Here is an 18,308-nt window from a genome sequence, read left to right as displayed (position 1 = left end):
GACTCCGAAGAGGTTTGGTCTAGCCGTAAGCCTAAAATCAGTCACCTCAAAGTGTTTGGCTTGGTTGCATATGTTTGGATTCCAGCTGCTAAGCGCTCTAAGTTGGATTCCAAAAGCCAGAAACTCATGATGACAAGGTACAGTGATCACCACAAGGCCTATAGGCTGATAGATATAGACACTGATCGTCTTATCTTCAGTCGGGACGTAGTATTTGATGAAGACAGAGGCTTCTTTTAGTCCCCTCCTTCTGAGCAGTGTTCTGAGGATCAGCCTCACAGTGTTCTTCTTCCGTTAGGTCCACCTAATGGGAGGGATGATGCAGCATCAGTATTTGATGATGCACTACTTGAGTTCCCTCTGGAAAATAATCCTCCTCTCGCTGCTCCTATTGTTCCTGAGCCTCCTCCACCTACTCCAGATATTGATTCTTCTACTCTCCGGCCTAAATGGTGGGCTAAAACTATTGGTGATCTCTGGGATAATGAGCTCCTTGAAGGTAGAACTTCCAAAAATAAGAGCAAACAGCAGCCTACAGTAAATTTTGCTCTTATGGCTAACCTACACAGTGTTTTTGAGCCTCAAACCTATTCAGAGGCTAAGGGTATACCTGAGTGGGACCAGGCTATGGAAGTTGAATTCCAGAGTCTTCAGATGAATCACACTTGGACCCTTTCTGATCTTCCTGCAGGGAAGAAGCCCATTAGCTGCAAATGGGTGTATAAAGTGAAATACAAAGCTGACAGAACCCTAGACAAGTATAAGGCTCGCCTTGTTGCTCGAGGGTTCTCACAGAAGGAAGGCATAGACTATGAGGAGACCTTTGTTCCTACAGCCAAGATGAGTACCATAAAGCTCGTTCTTGCCTTAGCAGCTCAGTTCAGTTGGAAAGTCCATCAGATGGATGTAAAGAGTGCTTTTCTGAATGGTGACTTATAGGAAGAAGTCTACATGACGCAGAGGATTCAAGGTTGCCGGTCAAGAACAGAAAGTTGTAGATTAGTCAAAGCACTCTATGGTCTGAAACAAGCCCCTCGGGCTTGGTACATGAAAATTGATAAGTACCTAACAGATCATGGATTTCAGCAGAGTCCATCTGATGCAAACCTGTATATCAAGCATACTGGTGATGATATTTGTTTGTGGTTGTCTATGTGGATGACCTTATCATTACCGACAGTTCAGCACATTTGATCCATGGATCAAACAAGATTTGTGCAGCACTTTTGATATGACAGATTTGGGACTTCTTCATTATTGTTTGGGGGTTGAAGTCTGGCAGACTGAGAACCACATCTTTCTCTCTTAGTCCAAGTATGCCAGCAGTCTTGTGGACAAGTTCAGAATGCAAGATTACAAACTTGCCACGACTTATATGGAACCAGGGCTCAAACTTTCAGCTCAGTCATCCTCACCACTTGTGGATGAATCTTTATTCAGGCAATTAGTGGGCAGCCTTATCTACCTTACTGCCACTGGACCTGATATCATTTTTGCAGTGAGCTACATTTCACTTGGATAACAGCGAAGCGTGTGCATGCGTTATGTGAGTGGCACTCCTGATTATGGACTTCTGTACACTCGGAGTTCAGATCCTACACTCAGTGATTACACAAATTCTGACTGCGCAGGTTCGGTTGATGACCATAAATCTACAGCTGGGTATGTGTTTAGTCTGGGATCCGGTGTTGTCACATGGACTAGTAAGAAGCAGCAGGCAGTGGCTCTCTCCTCGACAAAAGCAGAGTATCGTGGAGCAGTTAAGGCATCTTGTGAGGCAGTTTGGCTTCGACGTATGCTTGCGGTTACGCATGTTTTCCAGGCAGGTCCTACTCCCTTGTTCTGTGATAATCAAGGAGTGCTCAAACTCGCCAAGAATCTGGTCTTCCATGAACGAACAAAGCATGTGGAAACCCATTGTCACTACATTCAACAACTTGTTGAAGACGGATCCATCCAGTTGTTGTATGTTCCCACAACGGAGCAGCCAGTAGACATCTTCACCAAGAGCCTTGGTCCTGATAAGTTTGTAAAATTCAAAGGGTCTATAGGTGTTGTAAATAGACTGAGCATTAAGGGAGGGTATTAGAATGATGCACAGGTCCAGGATCAAGCCCCAAAAACCTCAAAAATGAACAGAATAAGAAGGAGATTCACGACATATAGATCAAAACCCATAAACTCCACAATTCAGCTCAAAAATTACGGATTCATAGAGGTGCAGTGATTCTTCCAACACACCCCGTCAAATGCAACTCAGGGGAATCAAACATGGGTCCAGGGTCCGATACCATGAAGAGGTTTTCCGTTACACCAAAACCCGCAGGTGTTGGTAAACGTTCCAAATCAGTAACTAGGATCTCCAGGGTGGAAATTACAGATTCATAGAGGTGCGGTGATTTTTCCAACAGGTGCCCCGGCCCTTGGGCTCCAAGTTCATAGACTTTGGAGGAGAGCCGACCTTGTTTAGGCTTCGAGAATTTTGTTCGGTTTTCTTACTTCGCTAAGGATGTGGGCAATACCATAACTTTCGAAACACATCTGATCTATGGTCATTATTCATCATTTAAAAAATTACTTACTCATAAATATTTATTTCCAAGCATTGTATTTGTATATAACTTATTTTGTAGATTCAATTTTGTAAATAAAATTTTCTAATCCTTGTTTTGCAACTATTTGGGTTTGGGGTTTTATTTTAAATTTTATGTTTTGGGGTTTTTAGCATACTTGTAAATATTCTTTAGATTTATTTTATTTTATAAATAATTTTTAGATTTCAAAATTGTAAATATTTATTTTGATTTAATTTTAATTTTGTACTTTAAAATTTTTAATTAGATTTACTTTTAATTTGAAATTTAAAATTCTTGTAAAGTTTTAATCCCACATTCAAAATTTGAAAATAGTTTCTCTAATTTGTGTCTATATATACTAACCTTTCACCTTGTATTTTCTATTATGCAAATAATTTCACTAACCCTTTGCATTTTAATTTTTTCTTGTATATAATTTCTTGGGTTTTTTTTTATATATTGGGTTTTTTGGGGAAAATTTCTTTTTATTTTTCAAGTGAAATCTCTGGAGTAAACTTCTAAAGTTTCCAACCCTTAAAAACCCTACACGTCTAGGATTTTTGAGCCCATTTTTGCAGGTTGCTCATTTTCAAATTGGGGAAGAAACTCATTTTCTGAAGGCCCTAGCCCTTACCCAACCTAAAAGGCTAGTGTTTGGGACCTATTTTGCAAGCATTAAGAAGGCCGTAAGCCCTACAAGGGTTATATCTCATTACAACATTTTATCTCTAATAATTTGTGATTGCAGCAGTCATAAAGATCTGATCTTTGGGTTTCGACTCTTGAGCTAACATTTTGTGAGTGCAGGTGTTGAGGAGTGATTTCTCTCACATCTCCAAACTTGGAATAGGCCATTAGGCCTTGGGATTTGCTTCTATTGCCTTCATCTCTCATTTTAATTGATTGCATAATTTATATCAGCTATGATAAATCTTCCATAACAGTGGAAAAATTCATGATTAAGTGTTTTAAAAATCATATCTATAATCTAAGTAATCCAAACACACTAAAGGTTTCATGGTAAAATTTTGTTAATTGTTTGGTGACTTGAGCATTGTTTCTTGAGCTTAGATCTACTTGTTTGTTGGCTGGAATATCTCTGCATAATAAAATAGATCAGATCTGATATAACTTGGAATGAACATACTTAGAGGCATTAAATTGATTGGTGTGATATTTAGCATATTGTCATAACATCTAAGTGTCTTGGGCATCAATTTTTTGGCATAAATCTCCATGTTTAGTGACTGAAATATCTCTGCATAAGGGTTTGATCAGATCTGATATAAATCTGAAGATCACATCTTAAAGAGCTTAAAAATCAACTTTTCAGTTTGGCATTTTTATTCCAAGTTTTTGGGCATGTTTGAGCACTTGTTGTAGCATTGATAGCCCACTGTTTAAATCTTTCTCTATTGCTGTAATTAAAATTTTAAATCTGATATAACTGTGGTAATCTCATCATAAGAAGGCTCAATACATCTTAATTATTGAGTTGGAAAAGTTGATTTAATAGTTGGGTTTCTCTTTCTTACATTGGGAAAGCATATGCATCTTGAAATTAGCATCTAAGGAAAATTTATTTACTGTTGTCATAAATTTCTTACTGTTGTCATATCATTCACTTGTTACTCATTAAGAGGTCATAGGAACATAAGTTGCATAAGTGCTTTCATAGTTTTACATTCTATTGTTCCTTGTTGCTTGCATTGATATTGTGGAAGTAGCTAACACTGTGTTTTCCTTGTGAGTTTATATGCTATAAAGTTCATACTTCACATCTAATAAGCTCACTCACTAAAGCACTCTAATCATAATTTTCCTCAGTATTGAGTATCTTTGGGCATATTGACATCTTGTGAATTTAATAAGCATCTCTTGATAAGTGGCATTGAGTAATAAGATCATCAATAATCTGTTCATGGAATCATCATTGGCATCTATCTTGTTAGAGTATCTTGAAGATCTTTGATTATCTCAAGTAGTGGTTGTTGGCGTTTGTTAAAATTGGCAACTAGGGCCAAACTCCACATGGGTCATCTTATTTATGACAGCTGATATTTTTCTTGGATTTCTCTCTCCGAGAGGTGTAGGATTGATCTAAAGATGATCCGATTTTGACATGTACAAATGAAGATATGAATTTATTTATATTATGGACAAATTGTCAAGGTCGCCCAACAAGCAAAAACAAGCAGTTTTACCCCCTGTTCATCCTCAACGTTGCATATAAAAGGAGGAGACCTCAAGTCATTATTTCATCATCTCATCTTCACTCATCTCTCTCTCCTCAATTGATTGGGTATGCAGATTAGGGCAGCCATCTCTTACACGTGCGAAGGAAGGAGGAGTTGACTACATTGACAAGCGTTGACCGAGCTACAGGGAGATTGTTTCGCTATGTTGACCTATTTTGATTGTGGATTGGGTGAGGCAGCTTCTCCTTGGCTGGCCGCAGATCTGGGCACTGCAATCGAGGTGATCTGACCTCTAGTTTGACCAGCGTTGACTACCCTAGTTGTTGATTGCAGTTTGCCTTCAATTGACCAGACTTTGATTGAATTTTTCAGACTGTTTTCGACTGTTTGGGTTTGTTGTTGGAGGCCAAAGTTGACTGGGTTTGACTAAGCTACTTAGAGGAAGAATTCTACCCCGTTTGACCAGTGTTGACTTTTTTTGGTTAGGGTTTTTCTACTCTGTCATAAATTATCAGATTTGTAATTTGTACTGTCTCTCTCTCTATTGAACTATTGAAGAATATAAGAAGAATTGATCAAGAGTTTCCCCACATTGGGTTTGTCCTTAGCTAGTGCCACATCTTGTGTCCTCTTGTCTTGGCTTGTCTTCAACTATTTATGTTTATGTTCTATCTGCATTTTACTATCATGCTGATGTGATTGCTAAACTGGATATTGATATTGGGCTAATAAAGAAATTGAAGTAAATTTCTCTTAAGCATAGAACATACCAAAAATTAACATGGTTTCAAAGCTGAGGTGAAGACAAAGCCCAAGCAAGAATGAAAGAGCAATCACCGAAGACAGTTGGACAAGGACAAAAGGTTCAATGGGTTCCTCATCCCACTTCTCGGCTGAAGACAAGCTCCGTGAAAAGTCTGACTATGATGGATGGAAGATGTCTCTTGATTTGACATTGGAAGAACAAGTGTTGGATAATGTGAAGGGGAAAACCCCTGAGCCTTCTTCAAATGCACCAGCTGCTGCGAAGAACAAGTACAATAAGGCTGAAATCAAAGCGAAGAAGATTATCAGAGATTCCATCAACAAGCATCTAGTTGCCTACATCTCCGATTTGAACACCTCCAAGGAGATCTACGACAAGTTGGTCAACATGTTCAAGGTTAGTGATGCGAATCAAATTTTATTTCTCAAAAATAAGTTAAAGGATATTAAGAAGGGCAAAGACGAGGATATTCAATCCTACTTCTTAAGGATCACTAAGATCAAAAATGATCTTCTGTCAATTGGAGAGGTCATTCCTGACAGGGAAGTTACTATAACTACCCTTGGAGGACTCCTGCCCGAGTGGTATATATTTAGAACTACTATTCTCAATGATGATCGAATTCCAAGGTTTGAATAATTGATGTCGAGATGCATCCAAGAAGAAACAAGAATGGTGGAGAAAGAGATGCCTTCTAATAGAAGCAACCCCACTGCTTTCTCTGCTCATTCCAAAAGGAGAAATGATGTAGGGTCTAAAGGTCATTTCAATGGAAAGGCTGGATCTAAGGTTGAAAGGAAGGGCAGGTGCTTTGTTTGCAATAAGTTTGGCCACTATGCAAGGGAGTGTCCAAATAGAAGGGACACATCACATGATGATGATCACAATCATTCCAGGGGCAACTTCAACAACAACAATCAAAGGAATGGCATGTTCAATGGCAGAGGAAAAAGGAATGCGGGACATCATGGAAATGGTCAACCCTCCAAGAAAGCAAGGAACTCCAGGTATGAAGAACCAATTGTTGTTAACAATAAGCAAAAGGAATACTATCTTATATCAGCCCTCTCCACTACCTCTCCTCCGGACTCTTTGGGGAATTGGCTAATTGATAATGGTGCCTCAAGGCACTTCACCGAATACAATGAAGCTCTCTCTAATCTGATAGAGAAGGAGACGAACTTGGAGATTATTCTTGGAGACGATGCCACCTATCCCGTGAAGGGAGTAGGAAATCTTCCCCTTCAATTGAATCAAGGTAACACGATTCATTTACAAGAAGTTCTATATGTACATGATCTCAAGAAGAACCTAGTGTCCATTTTGGCAATGGAAGACAAAGGATACAAGGTGGCATTCATGGATGGAAAGGTATATGTTTGGAAAAGGAATTTTAAAGATGCTTTTACTCTTTGGTTTCGATTTGACACTTTGTATCAAGTTGGAGGAAGTCCATTGGGAGCCATGTCTTGCGACACATCTCTACAATCTGAACTATGGCACCGGAGGTTTGCCCATCTTCATTATAAGGCTCTACCCGATGTGAGACAGATGGTGACAGGTATGCCCGAGTTCAAAGTAGAGCATGAAGGTGTATGTCCAGGATGTGCTAAAGGAAAACTTACAAGGGGACCATTCCCCTCTAGTAATAGCAAGACCACAGATATATTGCAGTTGATCCACTCCGACATATCTGGTATGATACCTGTAAACTCTTTGGGAGGATACTTATATTATCTCACCTTTACAGATGATTATTCTCGCAAGACCTGGATCTACTTCTTGAAAAAGAAGGATGAAGTGTTCACCTGGTTCTGTCACTTCAAAGACACGAATGAAAACCAATCCGAGAAGAAAATCAAGATATTGAGGACTAATAATGGGACTGAGTACAAATCAAATGAATTCCATGATATTGCAAAGAAGTTGGCATTAAGAGGGAGACTACAACACCATACACTCTTGAGCAGAATGGTGTGGCTGAAAAGAAGAATCGTACTATTGTAGAAGTTGTTCGTGCCATGCTTCATGATCAAAGGTTTCGAAGTTCCTATGGGCTAAAGTTGCAAATACCACTATGTATGTTCAAAACCGATGCCCTCATCAAGCATTGGACTCCAAGACTCCCAAAGAAATATTCACTGTTAAGAAACACGATGTCTCTCATTTTAGAATTTTTGGAAGTCTCGTATATTTTCATGTGACGAAAGAGAAAAGAAGCAAATTGGCTATAGCAAAATTCTAACGACTATAGAATTTATGTGGCTGGTCAAAGAGAAGTTGAAATAAGTCATGATGTCACCTTTGACGAAGATATGGCCCTCGGCAAGATCAACAAACTTCCTATCCCAAGAGGACGAGACAATCCCTGATGTTGATGATCCTATGGATCCTATTGATCCTCCTCCCCAAGAGTACTCCTCCAAGAGGAGACCCTCATGGCTTAGGGAGACTCTAGAAGATGCCGAGAGACATATTGCACCAAGGGGAACTTTCCGTGAGAGCAAGAAGCCGAACAGATAACAAGGATACGTGACCATCATGAGCACTATCATTCAAAATGAGCCTTCATCATTTGAAGAAGTCATGAAGCAACAAGTATGGAAGGATGCTATGAATGAAGAATACGAGTCTATTATGAAGAATGATGTCTGGGATGTGGTCCCTAGACCCCAGGACAAATCAGTTGTCACCTCTAAGTGGCTCTACAAAGTCAAGGATGGAGATGATGGAAGTGCAGAAAATTTCAAGGCACGATTTGTTGCTCGAGACTTCTCTCAAAAGGGAGGTATAGATTACAATGAGATATTTGCACCTGTTGCCCGATACACCACCCTCTGCTCAATCATAGCTCTTGATGCCTCGCAAGGATGGAACCTACATCAAATGGATGTCAAGATCGCCTTCTTACATGGTTCAATTAAAGAGGAAGTCTATGCAGAACAACTCGAGGGGTTTGAGGTTCATGACTGGGAATCTCATGTATGCAAGTTGAAGAAGGCTCTCTATGGCTTGAAGCAAGCACCCTGGGCTTGGTATGAGAGGATTGATAGCTATATGATGAAGCTAAGATTCACTAGAAGTGAAGTCGATCCAAACCTTTATTTTAAGATTGAAGATGATAAACCTCTCATATTGGTACTTTCTATGGACGACCTCTTTCTGACAGGGCACACCCTTTAATTCACAAATGTAAGAGGGAGTTGGCTTCTGAATTTGAGATGAAGGACCTAGGTTTGATGCACTACTTCCTAGGGTTGGAGGTCTGGCAAAAGCCAAGAGAAATTTTCGTATCTCAAGGAAAATATGTTGTGAAGATATTGGAAAGATTTGGGATGGTAGATTGCAAGCCTGTGACTACCCCGATGGAACTTAACTTCAAGAAGTTATGTGGTAGTGTTGTCAGACCTGAATTGGGAAATGCTTCTGAGTATCGTCAACTCATAGGAGCCCTAATGTTCTTGGTGAACTCTCGTCCAGATATATGTTTTGCAGTTAATACAATAAGCCAATATATGGTTGAGCCTCATCGTATACATTGGATTGGTGCTAGGAATCTTCTAAGATATCTTCGAGGCACAATCATTCATGACTAAGATACAATGCCAGAGATGTGAGGATGCATGGTTATTCGGATGTTGATTGGGCTGGCAGTGTGGTGGATCGCAAGAGCACTTATGGGTGTTGTTTCTCTTTGGGTCCTGCTTCGATATCATAGATGAGCAGAAGCATAAGTGAGTTACCTTGAGCACCGCTGAGGCCGAATACATAGCTGCGAGTATGGCCTCTTGTGAAGTTGTCTGGTTCAGGAAGCTCTTCAGTGAGTTGTTTGGAATGTGTTGGATACCACTGTGATCCTCTACGACAACCAGAGTGGGATCCGATTATCAGAGAATCCCGTATTTCATGATCGCTCCAATCACATAGATATCAGGTACCACTTTATCCAAGATATGGTACAATGAGGAGAAATAAGGCTCCACCACATTGGGACTGATAAGCAGGTCATCGATATTCTGACAAAGCCCCTAGGGAAGGTCAAGTTCTTAACCTTCCGAGAACGACTTGGAGTTGTGGAAAGACCCTCTTCTAAGGGTCCTATATGATATGGACATTGAGCTCTGGGAGCTTCGGGGGGCTTGGGGTACTTCTTGGAGCGATGAGTAACCATAGGGTGAGTGGTTTAGCCTTCCCCTAATGGTTTGTTGTGTACAGGGTGAGGGTTCAGCCTTCCCCAGTGATACCCCATGGCGACATGTAGGCAGGATGAGTGGTTCATCCTTCTCCTGCTGAGACATCCTACCCATGCAGTCTGAGACTCATGGGAAGTACCTCTCATCTGGCCAATGAGTAGGGAAATGAGGATAGGGACCATAGTACTACCGATGGACGTATTGTGTACTATTATACTCCCTATGCTAGGATGACCAATATTGATCTAGGATCAATTAGAATTGACTTCGGGTCAGTGAGAGTGGTATGAGACACTCTCTTTTATATTGGAACTAACTTCGGGTCAGTAAGAGTGGTATGAGACACTCTCTTTTATCTGTGACTGACTTCGGGTCAGTATAGAATGTTATGATACATTCTCAACCACTTCTTCTTCATAGTTCAGCAAAGCAGTGTAGGGCAGTGCATTAATGGCAGAGATAGTAACGGCTGGCAGAGATGGATTAGCAGATGGAGTTCTCCCTAGTTGAGAGGGAGTGTTAAAATTGGCAACTAGGGCCAAACTCCACATGGGTCATATTATTTATGACAGCTGATATTTTTCTTGGATTCCTCCCTCCGAGAGGTATAGGATTGATCTAAAGATCATCCGATTCCAACATGTACAAATGAAGATATGAATTTATTTATATTATGGACAAATTGTCAAGGTTGGCCAACAAGCAAAACAAGCAGTTTTACCCCAGTTCATCCTCAACTTTGCATATAAAAGGAGGAGACCTCAAGTCATTATTTCATCATCTCATCATCACTCATCTCTCTCCTCGCTTCATTGGATACGTAGATTAGGGCAGCGATCTCTCACATGTGCGAAGGAAGAAAGAGTTGACTACGTTGATTAGTGTTGATCGAGTTGCAGGGAGATTGCTTGGCTGCGTTGCCCTGTTTTGACTGTGGAATGGGTGAGGCAGCGTCTCCTTTGTTGACTGCACATCTAGGCATTGAAACTGAGGTGATCTGACCTCTGGTTTGACTAGCATTGACTGCCCTAGTTGTTGGTTGTAGTTTGACTTCGGTTGACTAGACTTTGACTGAATTTTTTGCACTGTTTTGGATTGTTTGGGTTTGTTGTTGGAGGCCGAAGTTCACTGGGTTTGACCGAGCTGCTTAGAGGAAGAATTCTGCCCTATTTGACCAGCATTGACTTTTCTGGTTAAGGTCTTTCTGTTACTGTCATAAGTTATCAAATTTGTAATTTGTACTATCTCTCTCTCTTTGTTGAACTATTGAAGAATATAAGAAGTATTGATCAAGAGTTTTCCCCTGGCTGGTGCCACATCTTGTGTCCTCTTGTCTTAGCTTGTCTTCTATTGTTTATGTTTATGTTCTATCTGCATTTTATTATCATGCTGATGTGATTGCTAAACCGGATATTGATATTGGGCTAATAAAGAAATTGAAATAAATTGCTCTTAAGCATAAGAACATACCAAAAATTAACATCGCATTGGCTAATTGTTGAATAGAGGATTTCTTGTTTATTATTGGCATTTGTATCATTGAGCAATTGTTCTTGTTTAAGATTGTCTTTCAATACATTGTTAAGTATTCTCGCCATAAATTAATCAACATTAAGTACTTAAATCATATAAACAAACTTAAACTAAGAAACTCACTCATAATTGCATAAGCATTCTAGGCTTAGCTTGAATTAAAAACTTACCTCCAATCACAAGCTGGGATGATAGACTCCTAGGACAACCCTCTCTTCATTTGGCTTGAGGGATTCAGCCCTTCTTAGTGGTTAACATAGTGACCTTGCAGTCGTCAGAGCCATAGTCTCTGCAGCGCCGGAGGCACTGGGTGGTTGGAACACAAGGGGAGGTATTGTTAATCAAGCCTTTCCTTGCTTCTCGTTGGCTTCCATCCCACAACCTACTCTGAAGATTGCTCTCAAAACAGATAAGGGAGAGGTTCCATTTAGATTAGGCATCTAATCTAAAACTAACCTAGATCCTTGCATCACACTTAGATTTTAAGACTTGCATTTCATATAGATTAGTTAATCATATAAGCGGCAATTGTCCATCCAGCTACTTGGCTTTAATTTGTAACAAGCAAGACATTTTGACTACATAAGGCACTGGTCTCAATTCTAAATCTAATTGAATCCTTAATCTTGGCAAATTTTTACCAAGTAGCTACGCCACTCAATTGTGTCTCTCGGGCAAGTTGGTTCCCAACTTGCTTTCCATCATCTCATTTCCATAGGGACTACCCCCCATAGCCTGTTGTTGGGAGACAGCAAGGGGATCAAAGTAATAGCCCCCGCCCTCAGCCATTGTCCGGTGCCTGTACAATCTAAGCAACAACAGTATTCATTCTGGGTAACTCGGTCTTGCTCATAATCCTCTTTTCTAGACTTGAAGTCATTTTCAGTGATCTTCTAGCTAACTTTCTACCACTGTCCTTAGCTTTGATACCATGTTGAGAAAGCATTAGGGTCGTAGTTAGGTTTTCTTATTACATTGATTTCTCTTTTCTTGACAATTACTGGTGATCCTTTATTACTTCTTTTAGGATTCTTGTGTTCTTATCATCAAGATAATTGTCAAACAATGAAGATCACACATAAAAGAAAGAGACACTAGAGATAGGCTCCAAGCCAGGGAAAAACTCCCCCAAAGTGGAAAACCCAAACGAACTTCTCTTCTTATAGAAACAACTTCAAAGGAGACTTCCAAGACCCAAGAACCAAGAACAAAGACCTTTACCAAGATCAAGCTAGCCACCAACAATTTCTTTTAAGATAGGATTATGCCTACAAAAGAAGATTCTTTTACAATAGAAGTTTCAGTCTTCAAATACTAACTGTAGTTTTCCTGCACTTCTTCAGACCTGTTGTTTTCCTGCAACTTTTAGACCTGTAGCCTTTCTTCGCCTCTCGGACCTATGGAAACCCAAGTGATCACAAAAACTCTGCATAAGAGAGTTGATCTAAGGTGTAAGACATACTTCTCTTCTTTGTTGGCCTTCTGGGTATCTTCCAAGACCTTCACACTAGTTTCTACTGCAGATCAGATCGGATATTGTACTCCCAAGTGTGTGCCTTCAAAGGGTCGTAGTCCTTTCATTTATAGTCTTTGCATGGGCTTATCGGGACTCTCTAGGTCGACTAGATGTTTGTTGGCTGACTTGATCTTGGAGGTTCTCTGGACTCTTTTAAATATAAAAATATTTTTTATTTTCTTGTTACAAATGCCCTATAGGGTCTTTTACATTATGACAAGGATTTTGACTCAAGAAAAATACCCTAAATCACACAATGGGTGCTTTGACCTAGAACCCAAATACTTTGAGCATGAAACCCATGCCTTAAACAAATAATTTCCTTTTACCAAAAAAAAAAATCATTCCTTTGACAAGTACAATAATAATTACATCATGAAGCAAATGCAATTATGAAGACTGACACTAGTTACATTCTTCAACACTTTCATGGTCTTCTAAGAAAGGTTGCAGGTCAAGACAAGATCTATCTAAAACTTGACTAGAAAATGGAAGAATTGGAAGAACATGGCAAAGCATGGAGATTAAAGAAAGAGGGAGCAGTTTGAAATATTCATCAAAGAAGTCGATTAGATAGCAAGAAGCTCACTTACCTCAGCTCGAAAGAGGGAGTTGTAAGATCCTGGATGGATTCAATATTACTTTAAGTTTAGCAAAAAAACAGAGAAGCTTGTGATCTAAAGGAGAAGATGACTAATCTAGGGCAATATTCTTTAGCGGGAAGTTGAAAAGTTTTGATATCTTTGTACCAATAGCTAATTGGTTAGATCCATGAACACATTAATTGATAGTATAGAAGCTATTGAAGATGCTCCTAATGTCTGGAAGCTGATATAATTTCTTCAAAGAACATGAAAGCAGAACCTTGTTACGAAGAAAGAAGATGTGAAGGCTTGTGCAATCAGCTGTGAAGAAGTTTGGCTCCATGAGATGTTTGATGAACTACTTGATGACATGTTCGATTCAAAGTTGCATGAAGATTGTCAAAGAAGCAGGAAGGTTGAAGCTCACCATGACATGATGCAAATAGGAGCCAAGAAGCTACAACAAATCTCCATAGAAGAACAAGTAGCCAATGCATTCAAGAGTATTTTTTACAAGCTTAAGCTTGTGGTTATTTCTTCCTATTGAGAGTGTTGAAATTTGTAACTAGGTTCGGTCTTCATAAATGTATTTGAAATGTACTTATCAAAAGAATGAAGAAAATATTTTTTATTATTGTTATTATGACTTATTAAAGCATGTGTTTCATGCTTGGGTCATCATGTTTTAGGTCAAAGTCCCCATTGAGGACTTCTAGGATTTATTCTGAGTCATTAGAGTCATTGTACATTAAATTATACCCTTCTTGGGCTTTCGAATCATGTAAAAAGAATTATTTTTTAGTCAAAATTGAATTTAGTCTCCACCACACCAAGTCGGCCTCAAGAAGATCAAGTCGGCCTCAAGACAAGTAATTCGACCTCCCTGGAAGGCTATATATACAAAGCAGATTGAATTCATTTGGAGTATCTCATTCTCTCACACATAGTTCGATATCATGAAGCTGGAAGATGGGAAGTGCAAAGTTGGAAAAGGGCTAGAATAAGAGCTAGAAAGAAGTGTGAGTTTCTGCAGGAAGATAGAAGACCTCAAGATCGAAATTTTGGGACAACTCTCACTCAATTTTGAGGTGTATCAACTAAGACCAAAGTTTTTCTTGTCTGGTCGAAGCTACGACTGCTACTGGGTCGAAGTTGTTGTTGATGCTGCTAGGTTGAAGTTGCTTTTGAAGGGTCATCATGTGCAACAAGGATTGAGGGTTGACTTGGTGTGGAGGAAGTCTTTGTCTGGGTCTAGAGTCTTGGATTATCTCGAGAAACTATTGAAACAAAATTTGTTGACTGGGTTTCCTTGTAGATAGGGGTTTTTCCCTAGCTGACCGCCTATATCTGTTGTCCTTGTGTCATTGTTTTGGTAATTGCTTGATGAACTACAACATAAAAGAACATAAAGATAAAAGAATCACAAGTAGTTATCAATATAAGAATAATGTTTGTCTTTTTTATTTTCTAAAAGAGAGGGAGTGAGGATCTCCTCCCTGATTGAGGAGTGAATATGGACACTGCGTTCTCCATGTGTCATGCACTATGGCCAGGACTAACAACGATAAGCCTAATGAAGGCACTGGTAGGGAGAATGGTGGATTGGATAAGCATCTGGAACAAATATTCTTTGAGGATTTGTATCCAAGATAAGAATAGTCCCGAGGACCGATATTCTTTGAGGATGGGTATCCAAGATAAGAATAATTTTGTGAGGACATCCCTGGTGAACATCCAAATGGGGTATGTGCCTAGAGAAGCAGTGGTGTCCAAATTTATGCCTCCCAGCAATGTGCTCTGATCTAGTGGAGAGATGCCTTGCTATTTTTGACAATGCTAGTTATGATGATGCTTATCAATCCAAAATCCTTTCTTATGAGAATATTTCAACTTGAGAGTATCCTGTTGTGTCATTATGAATACCCCCTAGTTAAGAGGGAGTGTTGAAAATGTAACTAGTGTTAGTGTTCATAATGTAATAAAATGAAATTTTTATCATTAACATATTTATTATTATTATTTATTTTTGGTCAAAGCATGTTCTTCATGCTTATAAGAGTCAAAAGAGTAAAAAAGAAAAATTATTTTGAGTCAGAGAAATTGTACTTGAGTCAGTCCCATTTGGACTTTTGTAAAGAAAAGAAAAAGAATCCTTTATTGAGCCAAAAAACCACAAAAACTGTCAAGTCAGCCCTCCTTGGGAACAAGTCGGCCTGGGCTCCAAGAGCCACCTATTCAACCTCCTGGACAGATATATATATAGGACAATTTGATCATTTTGGAGGACATTCATTCATTGTCAACATACATATCTTCTGCACCCATCAAATGATGAAAAGGACGAATAAGAAGGAAGGAAGAGCTCACACATGTAGAAAGAAGAAGCCAAAGTTCTGATCTTGTTGCAGGCCCGAAATTTCAGGGGGCAAAATTTCAGGGCCCAAAAATTCAGGAAGACCAGATTTGACTTATGTTGACTTTCGATTTTGGAGATGACATGGAGAAGGGCTGGACATGGAGTTTTGGTGGCAATTTTGGGTCTTGGTCTTGGATATCTCATTTTGATCTGATTCTATAAGAGAAGGATTGTTGTTGGGTTTTCCCCCTTGTGGGGTTTTGCCTTGGCTTGGAGCCTAATTTCTGGTGTCTCTTTTCTTTTGTGCACTATGATATCTATTTTTCTTGTTTTGAATGGTAATTGCTTGATGAGTAAGAAAGGAAAAACAAAATGAGAACACTAAATAAATTTACAAGTAATTATCATGTTAAGAAATTCCCCTTTGTATTGGAATTTCAATAGTCTCATCCGATCATTAAAATTATGTTCCATGAATTAAAATTGAAGATATAGATGTGCAGTATGTTTTATATATTATGGCATGAAGTTAGTATGCACAAGCCCTAATTTCAATTCAATCAGATTTTACTACCCCTCGAAAACTTCATCCCCAAAGAACAAAAGCCCTAGCATCAATCTTATCTGGACATATCACAGGACACAACCAAATGAAAAATAGCATTCATAACATAATGGACAAAGAAACAAACCGAGGAATAACTAAAAGGCAGGAAACATACCTCCTTTTGAAAATAAAACAGCATAAACATTTTATTTGAAAAGTCCTGTGGCAGAATGAAATACCGTTAAACCAATAAAAACTTGTAACAAAATATGAGAGGAAAACTGCATGACAGACTATAAAAATTAGAGCTGTTGATAGTTCAACAATATAACCTTAGCTACAATACTGAACCCAAGAGACTGGAGAGACTTAATGAATTTATTTGGATCTGCACCACCATTGCCTGGATCAAACCTACTCTTCACTTCTGCTACCAGAAGCCAGCCTCTGCCATAAGAAAATAATGGTAAATCATGATTCTCTATACCAAGTAGCATCTATAACAATAAGGCCTAAACCAACACCAAATTGTTTCAACAGTCTACGGATTTCATTACATTCTGTAAAACATAAATTTGGTACCGCAAACAGAAAACCTCCACTATTATGAGACACTGATTCAAGTTCAAATAAAAAATAAAGAGCAGAAAGCTTAACAGTCATAAGAAGTAGTCCCACAAATAATTTTCCTTAACAACATTATATTATCTCCCAAGTCCGGAAGTCGTGTTGAGTCCAAATATTAATTATGTATGTCTCTAGTGTTCAAAAGCAGTTCATGTTTGTTGGAAATTCTAGTGGAAAATCATTGTGCAATGAGGTTAACATTGTTGTGGTGCAGAGTGAATTAAAAGAGACACAATTGAGATTTGGCACAAGCACAAAAGCATCTTGAGCACGGATGATCATTCAAAACACCAAAACTTTTGGCACAGAAATATTCTGCCACAGGATAGTTTTGGCACAGGACTCGAGAGTTTACTTGGAGTGGCATAGATTAATGACAGTGCAGACCGCCTAAATGGATTGGAACACTGGCAAAAGATTGACTTAGTCAAATTTGACCCTTGACCCAATCAACTTTGATCATCAGAGAGGCAATGACCTAATTTTATGGAGAGTGCATGGAGGCTGTGGTCATCTTTGATCCTTGATAGTAGATACAGTAAGTTTGATCACCCTTCTAGATCAATATATATGAAATTTTTATTAGATTCGTTTTTTGGGATTCAACTGCGTTAAGTAAGTCATTAACGTATGACCATTTCCATGAGAGGTAGTCGTAACTGACTAATTTCTCATGATTTTTGAATTGTTCACTTAGCACGCATTGCATCGGGTGATACTCACAGGGGTGAAGAAGTGGGATTGAAACTAGTGAAATGAATCACATAGCATCAATCGTCACTTCGGGGCTTGCACCGGTAACCAGGACTTCCCGGGAGGTCACCCATCCCAGATCTCCTCTGGCTCAAGCGCGCTTCACTGGGAGTTTTCCCCACAATCAAGCCCACTTAGCTTGCTACCCCATTTGCAAAACCTTAGCAAGTATTGTGCCTCATGAACCATTCAAGTAGAGATCCCTTCACTCTTTTTGAATTTAAGTATTAGGGGTTTACGCAGTGCATTATATTAGATTCGTTTTTTGGGATTCAACTGCGTTAAGTAAGTCATTAACGTATGACCATTTCCATGAGAGGTAGTCGTAACTGACTAATTTCTCATGATTTTTGAATTGTTCACTTAGCACTCATTGCATCAGGTGATGCTCACAGGGGTGAAGAAGTGGGATTGAAACTAGTGAAATGAATCACATAGCATCAATCGTCACTTCCGGGGCTTGCACCCGGTAACCAGGACTTCCCGGGAGGTCACCCATCCCAGATCTCCTCTGGCTCAAGCGCGCTTAACTGTGGAGTTTTCCCCACAATCAAGCCCACTTAGCTTGCTACCCCATTTGCAAAACCTTAGCAAGTATTGTGCCTCATGAACCATTCAAGTAGAGATCCCTTCACTCTCATTTGACGCTAATGAATTCG

General features: G+C 39.3%; 1 protein-coding gene across 1 annotated transcript in view; it reads right to left on the bottom strand.

Moving 5' to 3' along the window:
* Positions 1–16,327: 16,327 nt before the first annotated feature.
* LOC149171396 (S-adenosyl-L-methionine-dependent methyltransferases superfamily protein) overlaps positions 16,328–18,308 on the bottom strand; it is a 113,721-nt gene continuing 111,740 nt past the window's right edge. Inside the window, exons 7-8 of the mRNA XM_089424076.1 lie at positions 16,602–16,716; positions 16,328–16,489 (exon numbers count right to left, since the gene is read on the bottom strand). Coding sequence (XP_089280202.1) covers positions 16,343–16,489; positions 16,602–16,716 — 262 coding nt within the window. The 3' untranslated portion in view covers positions 16,328–16,342. The remainder of the gene's footprint in view (positions 16,490–16,601; positions 16,717–18,308) is intronic.

This window comes from Pinus tabuliformis, chromosome 4_2 (genome assembly GCF_031772625.1).
Source record: "Pinus tabuliformis cultivar Carrire ecotype Pingquan chromosome 4_2, CPIR1, whole genome shotgun sequence".
NCBI classification, from domain to species: Eukaryota; Viridiplantae; Streptophyta; class Pinopsida; order Pinales; family Pinaceae; genus Pinus; species Pinus tabuliformis.
The sequence above is the reverse complement of the archived record's forward strand: the minus strand, read 5'-3'. Positions and strand labels throughout refer to the sequence as shown.